Source organism: Mus caroli, unplaced genomic scaffold (genome assembly GCF_900094665.2).
Source record: "Mus caroli unplaced genomic scaffold, CAROLI_EIJ_v1.1 scaffold_14469_1, whole genome shotgun sequence".
Lineage (NCBI taxonomy): Eukaryota > Metazoa > Chordata > Mammalia > Rodentia > Muridae > Mus > Mus caroli.
The window spans coordinates 23,096-34,829 of NW_018390007.1; the positions used below are offsets into that span (position 1 = coordinate 23,096).

General features: G+C 41.7%; 1 protein-coding gene and 1 pseudogene across 1 annotated transcript; one reads left to right on the forward strand and one right to left on the reverse strand.

Moving 5' to 3' along the window:
• Positions 1-2,748: 2,748 nt before the first annotated feature.
• LOC110288420 (Ig kappa chain V19-17-like) lies at positions 2,749-3,323 on the reverse strand. The gene is made up of 2 exons (XM_021154775.2): positions 3,250-3,323; positions 2,749-3,071 (listed from the first exon to the last, which is right to left on the reverse strand). Exons 1-2 carry the CDS (start codon positions 3,308-3,310, stop codon positions 2,749-2,751), a joined length of 384 nt encoding a protein of 127 aa, XP_021010434.1. The 5' UTR covers positions 3,311-3,323.
• A 1,645-nt stretch (positions 3,324-4,968) lies between these two features.
• Positions 4,969-6,329, forward strand: LOC110288421 (annotated as a pseudogene).
• The last annotated feature ends 5,405 nt before the right edge of the window (positions 6,330-11,734 follow it).

Below are 11,734 nucleotides of genomic sequence, written 5' to 3' on the forward strand. Positions count from 1 at the left end.
TGCCAAGACAGGGTAAGCACTTCTTTCAAAATTCCTGCTTCACAAAAAGGTTGTCAAATATTCTGGGCCACACAGCTAAAGAAAAATATAGCAACATTATGAGAATATTGTTAAATGTCAAGGTTACCAGCTGTATCAATCATTTCTGTAATTTTGGAAGCTGTGTCCCTGTGCTTCCTANATACTCAGGNAATATTTATTCCTGCTCAGGTCTATGGTCTGGTTGAAGACTGGATACTTACATTCTTACTATAAACTTAAGTTATTTAGGATTTAGGAAGAAGTACTAGGTCTAAGAAGATATTTTTAGAAAGACAATACAAGTTAAGAGAGAAATTGATTTAAATACAGAACTCTGAATTCACCAGGATAGGATATATAATAGACTACTTTCTTTTAAGTTACCAAATATGAACAGGCTAGAGTTTTTTAATGTAAGTAACTCTTACTAATAATTTTCATAATTGTTACTACTGTATGTTGTTTATTATTATATGAGAAAGAACCTTTGATTTAGACAAAAAAGTGGAATTGTTGGGATTTGGTCTGTTGCTATATATAATACTGAGAAATTTTATACCCAATGGCCTATGAGTAAATTATAATGTTTACAAGCTTTTTTGTGCAAATTTTGTGCCTTAATTTAAAACTATTGCCAAAAAAATGGCCACAGCCAATTGCTGAAGGGATTAAAGGGAGACAAGTTCTGAGTTACCTGGTTAGGTGTGGAGAAACAGGAGAGGATTGAGGAGGTGAGAGAAGAGGGTGCCATGAGAGGAGATATACCAAAAGAACATGGACCAAAGTAACAGCAAGTAATTGGGGCACATCAGAGGGAAGGTAGTATAGCATGCAGTTGGAAAACTATATTAGGGGTTACCCCCCAGTAATTGTCAACACCAAAGACATAACCATAGAGTGAGTATCATTTATTTGTAAGCTAGTCACGGACAACCTTAAATTGGTTGTATTATATAGCTGGGTGTTCTTGTTGGAATCCTAACAGGGAAGGTGAGGAGCGTCTCTTATTCTTTTGCCTGCTCTTGGAGCCTTTTACTCCTCCTGGGTTGCCTTATCCAGTTTGATAAGAGGGTTAGTGCTTAGCCTTATTGTAATTTGTGATGCCTTGTTCAGGTGATATCCCCTGGATGCCTGTTGTTGTTGTTGTTGTTGTTGTTGTTGTTGTTGTTGTTGTTGTTGTTGTTTTGTTTGCTTGTTTTAGGAAAGCACAGAAGGAAGGAAAAGGGGAATTGGGGGACTGAAAGGGGTGGCAGGAGGAGTAACTATGGTTGGCATATAGTATAAGAGAGAAGAATTGTTTTTTAAAAGGAAGGAAAAAGGAGGGAGGGAGAGAGAGTAGGGGGAAGGAAGGAATAAAGGAGGAAAAAAAGAAAGAGAGAAAGAGAGAGAGAGAGAATGAATATGGCTTGTCTTTGGCCCCTCCTCCCTCTCTGATTTCCTGATAGGATGAGGTGAATATCACTCTCCTACCAGCCACTTCCTCCATGATATTCAGTCTCACCTTTAACACACAGCAGTGAATCCAAAGTAACATGGATTGAAACTGTGAGCTAAAATAAATGATCCTTTGTCAAAATGCCTTGTCACAGTAAAGAAACAACACACTTAGCACAAATCATGCAAGCCAGTGATTTTTCTCAGATACACCTGACACATCTATGCTCATGCTATAGACTTGGGCACAGAAAGCAAGTGAGGGAGAGCCTATTCACATGCAAATTAAGGAAAGACATTTGAAGTTCTCAAACAACTATTTGTAGCCTTGTTCTATCTCTGTGAGTCAAAATGGTGCTCAAGACTGAGTGTGATGGCCCATACCATTGATCACAGTGCTTAGGAAGAGGTAGATGGAATTTTTTGACATCAAAATCCACTCCCCAGTTTAACAGGCCATGATACCTTCTCTCAAAAATAAATAACAAGAACAAAATAAGTTTTCAACTAATTTTTAATTAAGACATGTTTGAGATTAGTTAACATATTGTTTTATTGATGTACATAGTATTACCCTCAACAAATATCAAACACTGTTAATCATTATAAGACAGAAAAACAAGCCAGGTGTGGTGGCACAAGCCTTTAATCCCAGCACTCAGGCAGCAGACGCAAGCAGATTTCTGAGTTCGAGGCCAGCCTGGTCTCCAAAGTGAGTTCCAGGACAGCCAGGGCTATACAGAGAAACCCCATCTCAGGAAAAAAAATGAAAAAGAAAACAAACTTGATTCCCATGATACATAATCATATTTACCATTAGTGTAGTGTAGTGTAGAATGAGGTATCACAGTCTCCACATTGGGAAGTATGTGAGAGGACAGCACAGGCAGATGTGGCCTAAGAATAGTAAGCCTAGATCAGATATATTTTTAAGTCAAACCTCATGTTTTTTCTGATTTTTTGTATCCTAGATTTTTATAGATTCATAAAACCCTGTGTGTGTGTGCATGTCTGAGAGCACATGTGTATGTCACATAGAAATAGGTAGAAGAACATAGGATAATAAATTGGTTATGTTCAATACACAGAATCTGAGCATGAGAATTAAAATAATAAAGATGTAAATGTCTTTACTTCCTTTTTTTGCCAAAAAGAACTTCCAAGTCAAAGAATCTGTTCATTAATTTTCTACCAAACTTTGCAACAGACAGGCATAGCAGCTGCAGGCAGAGGGGAAGTGTGTAGGTCTAGGGAGGTGTAGTGCAGGCAGCTGGTTAGAAACTCAGAGGAGGTTTATGTAGGAGGCTGAAGCACTGTGAGAGGATAGCTGCTATATTGCTGACAGAAATAATCTGCCAGGTCTTCAGACTGCACATTGCTGATGGTGAGAGTGAAATCTGTCCCAGATCCACTGCCTGTGAAGCGATCAGGGACTCCAGTGTGCCGGTTGGATGCCAAGTAAATCAGTGCTTTAGGAGATTGTCCTGGTTTCTGTTGATACCAGGCTATACCATTACCCACATTCTGACTGGCCTTGCAGGGGATGCTGACCCTGTCTCCTACTGATGTGGACATGAATTTTTGAGACTGGGTCATCACAATGTCTCCATCCACACCTGCAAACAGAAATAGATAATGAGTATACACTTACATATACAAAGACTTCATGATACAAATGTTAAAATCCAAAATGTCTTAACTAATGGCATTGTCTGCCTCATATTGGCTTCCTATAGGAAATAGCTATTTAAATAAATTGCGTTTAAGATGTTATAATACTTTTAAATGTCTCACCAGACAGCCAGAGCAACATGAATACAAAGACTTGAGTCTGTGACTCCATCTTGATGCCCATGCTGGTCTGATGTATTTCAGGTCTCACTGCAAAGACCTGGTTTATAAATCATGTGCAGCTTGCCCGGCCTCTAGGGATCTATGCAAAGTAGTCATCAAATAAGGAAGTAAATTACACAGCTGTTTGAGAATATCCAGGTTAAATAAACAGTCAAATATACTACCAAAGACAGGAAATAATCACTGGGAAGGAAGACAAAATAGAAACTCAAGGACCAATTTAAACCTCTGAAACCACAAGTGTGTAGATGCTCTCATGACAGGCTTCCATCAAAATCAGATATTGGGTGAGGAAAAAGGACTGAAGCACTGGGGTCAGCAGAAAGACTGTCAACAGGCAACCTCAGGAGGTAGGAATTGGGAGGACCCTCCAGAATGCACCAGAGACCTGGGAGGGGAGAGACTCTCAGGATTCAAAGGGATGAAATGCCCAACAGTAGGGAAAGGGAACTTAAAGAGACCACCTCCAGCAAGAAGACAGGGCATCAAATAAGGGAAGGGGTTGCCATTCCACACTCACAACTCTGACCAATATTTGTTCCTGTCTGAAAGAATTACAGGGATAGACATAAAGAGGATCCTTAAGAAAAGAAGGTCCAGCAACAGGCTCAAAGTGGAATCCAGCTCAAGGGGTGGTCTCAAGGCCTGACACTATCACTGAGGCTATGGAGCACTCACAGAAAGGGATCTAGCATGACTACAGTCCTGAAGACCCAATAAGCAGCTGAGTCAGATGCAGATATTTGCACCCAACCATTGGACAGAAACAATGATCACTGTTTTGAAATAGGGAAAGACTAAAAGATGCTGAGGAGGTCCAACAATCTCAGTTAATCTGAACCCAATTTGACAAGTTGGCCTTGTAAGAAGCTGGTGATAATCTATCAAACACTGGATCAACAAACAGGCAGCATACACCAGCTGATATGAGGGCACCAACACATATACAGCAGAGGACTGCTGGATCTGTGTTCATTCAGAAATGATGCACCTAAGCCTCAAGAGACTAGATGCCCTAGGGAGATTAGAGGTCAGGTGGCATGGGAGGTGGCAGTATCCATGCGGAGACAGGGGTGTGGGAAGGAGGTATGGTATGTAGAGCTGTAAGAGGATGGAGGGGTTGAATAAAATATGTAGTGTAAACAAAATTAATTAATTAATCAATCAATAAAATATCAACAGATGAACTTTACAGAAATAATAGTACAACTACCTTTGGTTTAATCACGAGAAAACAATAAATCCTATACAACAGCAACAGTAAAAGAAGAAAGAAAAGGAAAGTTGAAAAGAAGAAAGGAAAAAAGAAGTGAAAGGGAAAGAGGAGGGGAGAGGAAAGAAAGAAGAAGATGAAGAGAAGGGATATGAGTGGAGCAGTAAGAAAATTGTGGAAGTCAGTTCCTGCAGCCACCTCCACAGTCCACCCTCAGCAGGCAGCTTGGCGTCACCTCAGGCCAGCAGATATGGTGAAGCAGCAGACAGCTAGGTGCTCTTCAGGATTCAGTCTCTCCATGGGTCCAGCCAGCCGTGCCCCTGTGCTGTGAGTGTTTCCAACACTTCAAGGAGTCAGCATTCACAGTTCTTTGACAAGTTGGCCTTGTAAGAAGCTGATGATAATTTAATTCCATCTCTAGCTTTTCTGTAGGCACTTGGAGAACTATGAGCAGCTTTACTAAGGAAGAGTTTGACTGCTGTACCCTCGATGAAGGCTTTACTGCTAAGGACATTCTGAACCCAAAATAATAAATGAAGTCTCTTCTTTCTATGATGTGGAGACATTCTAAAGAAGCATCTGAGGTGGCTAAAAGCTCTTCCCTGTGTTACTCCCTTTTATACACTCAAGTGTAAGGACCACAGAGCTATAGTGAGCACCCTAGCTGCTATTGGGACAGGATTTGACTGTGCAAGCAAGACTGAAATACAGTTGGTGCAGGGGCTTCGGGTGCCTCCAGAGAGCATTACCTATGCATGGCTTTGTTGTAAACAAGTGTCTCAAATCAAGTATGCTGCCAGTAATGGAGTCCTTATGATGACTTTTGACAGTGAAATTGAATTGATGAAAGTCGTCAGAACACATCTAAAGACAAAGTTGGTTTTGTGGATTGTCACTGATGATTCCAAAGCAGTTTGTCGATTTGGTGTTAAGTTTGGTGCCACACTCAAAACCAGCAGGCTCCTCCTGAAATGGGCAATAGAGCTAAATAAGACGTCATTGGTGTCAGCTTCCATGTGTGCAGTGGAGATATTGACCCTGGGATCTTCATGCAGGCAGTGTCAGATGCCCGCTGTGTATTTGACATGGGAACAGAAGTTTGTTTCACTAAGTATATGCTGGATATTGGTGGTGGCTTTCCTGGATCTGAAGATACAAAGCTTAAATTTGAAGAGATCACCAGTGTGATCAAACCAGCTCTGGACAAGTACTTCCCATCAGACTCTGGAGTGAGAATCACAGCTGAGCCGGGCAGATACTATGCTCAGCTTTCATACTTGCAGTCAACATCATTCCCCCCCCCCGCCCAAAAAAAAAAAGGTAGACGGAGCAGACCTGCTCTGACGATGAAGATAAACAAACCTTTATGCATTATGGAATGATGGAGTGTACAGATCATTTAACTGCATTCTTTATGATCATGCCCATGTGAAGGCCCCACTGCAGAAGAGGCCCAAGCCAGATGAGAAGTATTACTCATCCAGCATCTGGGAGCCAACATGAGATGGCCTTGATCCAATCGTTGAGCACTGTAACCTGCCTGAAATGCATGTGGGTGATTGGATGGTGTTTGAGAACGTGGGTGAATACACAATTGCTGCTGCTTCTAGTTTCAGTGGGTTCGAGAGGCCAAACATCATCGCCAATGTGGCACCTCATGAAGCAGATCCAAAGTCACGACTACGGTAAGTGGAGGAGCAGGATGTTGGCACTCTGCCTTTGTCTTGTGCCCAAAGCGAGCAAGATGGACCTTCACCCTGCAGCCTCTTTTTCTGCTAGTACCAATGTGCACATGCCATTCTTGTAGTTCTTTCCTGCAAGTTTAGCTTGAATTAAGGCATCTGGGGGGAACCATTTAACTTAATTAATGCTAGTTTGGAATGTCTTTGTAAGAGTAGTGTTGGCACCAATGCAGTATGTAAGACTAGGAGATGGGGGTCACACTTGCTGTGTTCCTGTGGTAACTTTGAATATTTGTCTTATATGGATTTTTATTCACTTTTCAGACATGATACTAATGTGTGCCCCTAAGTTGCAGAGTAAACATTTGTAGGTTGTACATTTGCAGAACATGCCAAAAACTCATGTTGTGACCCACTGTGAAAATAAAGTATCTTTAAATACTGGACATCAGGGAATGTTTGCAAGTATCCTTTAAATAAGGCACCAACTTCTGCACAGGCTGCTCTATCACAGCAGTGGGTCTAGCTCAGCAGAAAGTAGAGTTGGATGGCACATAGTTGGGTCCTTTCTCTGTGTACATCAGTCTGCTTAGCCCATCCCAAGTGTGTGCAGTTGGCTGTGAAATCTGGTGCCCAGAGTCTATCGGTAAAGAATGTCATCTGCCTAGTGGCCTATTGGTCTAAACACTTCCTAATGAAGGCAACTGAATTTCTTTGAACCTTGCCTGCAGAAACCCTGACTGTTCCCACAAATTATGATTTCACCTGCATCATCACCTAGTGACAGTTGAAAGTATCATACAGCATTTGGGAGTCAACCTCCTGTAATAAATTCAACAACAGCGAGACAGACAGACAGACAGACAGACAGACAGACAGACAGAGAAATGTGGAGAGGAGAGAAGGAATAGAGAAAAGGAGAAGGAGATTCCTGGATCATGGTATTGTATATTTCCATCAGATTCTGACTTTCATTGTGGTCTCCTGCAGCAATGAAGTTCATTGACTTTCTTAAAAAGATAGTATTTTATTTCAGTTGATGCCCCCTACTCCATTTAAGGTATCAGATAAAAATTCAGTTCTAATTTCATGTCTACTGTTTAATTTCTCAAAATGATTTGGTTCACTCTTAATGTCTTGAATTAGTTCCCCAGATCCCTGGTAAGAACCAAGAGACATGAGGAAGGAAAACAGGTAAATGGGTGGTGACCCCTGAGATCATGCTGTTTTCCATTCCATACATGATATGTGCAGGATTTCTCCTACTCTGTGTTTCCATCTCTATACAGGAGGTTGTGCTTTAACCTGCAGAAGATGGGCGGATCTTGGAAATGTTATTAACAATTTAATGTTCAATGTGAAAGATGATAAGGTCTTGAGGTGGTGCAAGGATGAAGAGATTGAAGGTAGAATTGGCTTATACATTTCAGAAGAACTAGTAAAAAGTAAATGTATCTAGGAGATAACAAGAGGGAAACAAAACAAGAAGGGATCCCTCTAGCATTCTAGTTTGGACAGTGCCATATTTTGCTTTCCATCTCTGTGATGGAAAATCATGACCAAATGCAAATTGTGGAGGAAAAAGTTTATTTAGCTCACAAGTCTTGATCAAAATTGATTATTCAGGGAAGTCAGGGCAGGAACTTCAGCAAGAGCAGAGGTAGGAGCTATGAAGATAAGATACTGGCTCCCCGTGGCTTGCTCAGCATGCTTACTTCTATCCCTCAGGACTACCATGATATAATGACCCCACCCATGGTTTCCTGGACCCTCCCACAATAATCATTAATTTAAAAATACCCCTACAGATGTGTGTACATATAATCTTATAGAAGCTAGACCTCAGTTAAGGTTCTTTCTCCCAAGCTATGTTAAGTTGACAAAAAAGTGCTAAACATTACACAGCATAGAGTAACTGTGCTCCTAAATATAACATACAAGTCCAGTGTAAAGTCAACAGGAATGGCTCACACTCACTGAACTCATCTCCAATGTAGTAACAACCAGCAATGAGAACCTTGGAGAATTTTCTATTGACCTTTGTTGATCTTCTGCTCTACTAGTAATAATTCCTGATTTTCCTGTGGTAAAGTATAATTTTTTTCCTCCTGTCCACATCAAAGTTATTCTCTCTACAGACAAACTAACATTAAAGTCAGTTTCTATTACTCTGAGGAATACAGCAGCTATGCAATGGTTTTCTAATTCCTGAGTTATGGCTTTAAATCATGTTATTAGGATGCAACATCATGAAGAAGAAAAGCCACAGGGAGAGGTCTGTCCCAAAGAGACAGGCTGAGAGAACTTGGAAAGTGATTGTGAGCTGGAGGAGATGCCTCAGTGTCCAAAGGAGATTAGAGGACGATGGGAGGGGGAGGGAGAGAAAGGGGGTAGAGAGAAAGAGAATGAGTATGAACCAATCCATCCTGATTTTTTTTATGCTTTTTAAGATTTGATCCAATGCCTTTTAAGTCTTTTCTTTGCAAACATTGAAGATCACAGAGGGGACTAGGCAGATGAGACGATTCCATGTAGCAGTCTGTGTAGGTGCCAGTAAGTTTTTTTTTTTTCTGCACAGACTCTCCAGCTGTTATTTCAGAGAAGTCCCAGATTTCAGAGCAGGTTGGGGAAGCAGGCCCATGGGGAGTTATTGTCCAAGACTCAATCACTGTGGAAGGGCCCTTCATTGTTTGAAGATAGTGATAAAGTGCAAAGTCCTCAGGTTGAAGGCCTTCAATCGTGATGGTGAATTCTATTGCAGTTTCACTCATAATGAAACTTGTGGGGACTCCATCAGTCCTGACTGAAGCATGGGAAATAAGGGCTTTGAAGGTCTGCCTTGGTTTCTGCTGGTACCAGGATAGGTAGTGCTTTCCATCTGTGTAGAACAGCCTCTGACTAGCCCTGCCGGCAATGGAGACTCTCTCTCCTGGAGAAAACCAAAGAGACTCTGCTTGTTGGGTGAGCGTGATCTGCCCATTGGAAGCTGTAGCCAGAGACACAGAGGGGATCAGAGAGGCTGTGAGATGTGGAACAGAGGTTCCCAGTATTAGGAGGCCAGGCATGTCAGATCTGTGCTGCAGCTGGATTTTACTCCTTAGCACTCTCCAAAGCATCTTCAAGGAAAACGTTCTCCTCTTCTATTATCTTACCTGTCAAACATAGGAGGAGAAGGATGAGGTAGAGTGAGGCTGTCACCATCTTTCTTCCTCTCAAGATTCTGAGGATGTTCTGACTCAACAAGAAGCTTTATTTATAATCCGTGATCACATGAAGTGGGCAGTGAGAGATATTAAAGCAAACCCAGATGAGGATGAAGGCTAAGTAAGCAGTAAGGAGGGTTGTGGTAACACATGCTGCTGACACTACCACAGTCTCCCAACTACTGCCTGCCTTTATCCTTGAGGATTTCCTCTGATAGTTTCTCAGATGCTATGCTTATCCTGTGACAGCCATGGCCACCTCCAGGGTAAACAGCAGTCAAATGCCAAGGGAGACTGCTTCATGAATTAATACTTCTGCAGTGTGGGGCTATCAGTTGAATCTCAGCTGCAACAGTGACTGTAGTATAATGCCCAAGCCTGCTTTGTGTGAAGTCTCAGACAAGGCTCAGATGCTTCTGTGACTGTGTGGCACTGACCCTGCTATTCTCGAATGCTTTGTTCATCCTTTACCTGGGGATGTTGCTAAGCTGTGACCCAGGAAGAATTAATCTAACAACCCAGGAAGCTGGCTAATCTTTCTCAGTTTATCCCTGGGATGAGTTTAGCCCTTGATCAGTAAAGTTTTTTCATTAAAGAAGAAGAAATAGTGAAATGGTATCAGACAAAGTTGTCAGCATTTCCCCCAGTGGGACGCATTTTCACTTCAGCAGTTATTTCTTTTTTATTAGGTGAATTAGCAAATCCCATAGCTTTTCAAAGAACTCTCAGATAAGGTTACATAGATGTTTCCTATAACTCTAGTCTCTTAGTAATGTTAGCTTGCTGAGGGGAGCTTACTCTCTACTCTGTCTTTCTGCATTTGTGGGTACCATGGTTTGTTTGAGGAGGAGGATGATTAGATAGACATCTCTCTCTCTATTTACTGGATTCAACATCCCAGTTCTCCTCCTAGTACGAGAAAATGTTTGTTTGTGTCTGTACCAAGCATTGCTGCCTCTTCCAAGGTTTGTCTCTTGGCACTCAACTCCCACCTTGCAGAGCAGGACTCAGTCAAGTGAAACATCAGCTTTAGTTTTACAAATCAGGATCAGGTATGTAGTCTTCAGTGGTGCAAAACCACAACTCTCTGTGCTAAATACTGCCCCCACCAAGACCTGGTTGACCCAACAAGCAGATCTTTGTATATAGCAAGGGATGTTATGTAAACTTTGTTTCCCAATTTAAAGCTATTGGTTAAAATAAAAAGACTACAGCCAATTACTGGGGAGAATAGAAGAGGTGGAACTACAGTTACCAGACTGGGGGGAGGGGGTCGTCACAGATAGGTACTATAAGTAGGAGGGAGAGTAAAGAAGAGTGAAGGAGAGTGAAGGAGGAAGAAGATGGAGAGAACAGGACGTTTCCATTAGATGTGATGGACCAGCAGCATGTGCCTGGGTCTATCAGTATAGACTGCTGGAGCACAGGCAACCTGGGCAAGATTCAAACAGCAAGTGTTTGGGGAGCATAGCTGGAAATTAATAGTCTAGTTAAAAAAATTAGATTAGGGGTTCTCTTAGTTTGGGTTTTACTGCTGTGAACAGACACCATGACCAAGGAAATTCTTAGAAAGACAACTTTAATTGGGCTGGCTTACAAGTTCTGAGTCCATTATCATCAAGGTTGGAACATGGCAAAGCCCAGCCAGGCATAATGTTGGAGCAGCTGAGAGTTCAACATCTTGTTCTGAAGGCAAAGAAGAGACGACTAGCATTCTCAGGCAACTCTGATGAGAGTCTTATATCTCATGCCCAGCATGACAGGCTTTCTCTAAAAAGGCCACACCTAATCCAACAAGGTCACACCTCCAAATAGTGGCCCACTCCCTAGGCCAAGCTTATTCAAACCACCACAGGGGTAAGTTTTAGTAATTGTGCAAGAGCTCATTAAATAATCCATGGACTCTGACTTGGTTGTTAGGGGGGAGGCTGACCAGAACATGTTAATAGCTAATAGACATTATTAACATCCATTTACATTTGGTGTACCTTATGCTGGGCATAGAACCCAAGGTAACCTGAGAGAAATTACTGGGTAGAGGCACTAACCCTCCCCCTAAAACAATACAGCTTCTAGCTCTGTCATTTTAATACAATGAGGATAAAAATGCAGTGCAAAAAAGTCTTCTAACAAGTACATGTGGCCATTAGCCAAAAAGACATGGGGACTCTGGAGGACCCCTGCTTTATTAAAAGGAAGCAAATTCAACCAAGAGGAGTAGACAGCAGAAAATAATCAAACTCAGGGGCGAAATCAACCAAGTGGAAACAAGAAGAACTATTCAAAGAATCAACCAATCAAGGAGCTGGTTCTTTGAGAAAATCAAC

What these genes read in the sequence shown, in the direction of transcription:
- LOC110288420 (XM_021154775.2), bottom strand. Translation starts at nt 3,310, where the DNA reads ATGGGCATCAAGATGGAGTCACAGACTCAAGTCTTTGTATTCATGTTG. An exon ending in CATGTTGCTCTGGCTGTCTG is followed by an intron (nt 3,072 to 3,249) that starts GTGAGACATTTA and finishes TTCTGTTTGCAG; the next exon opens with GTGTGGATGGAGACATTGTG.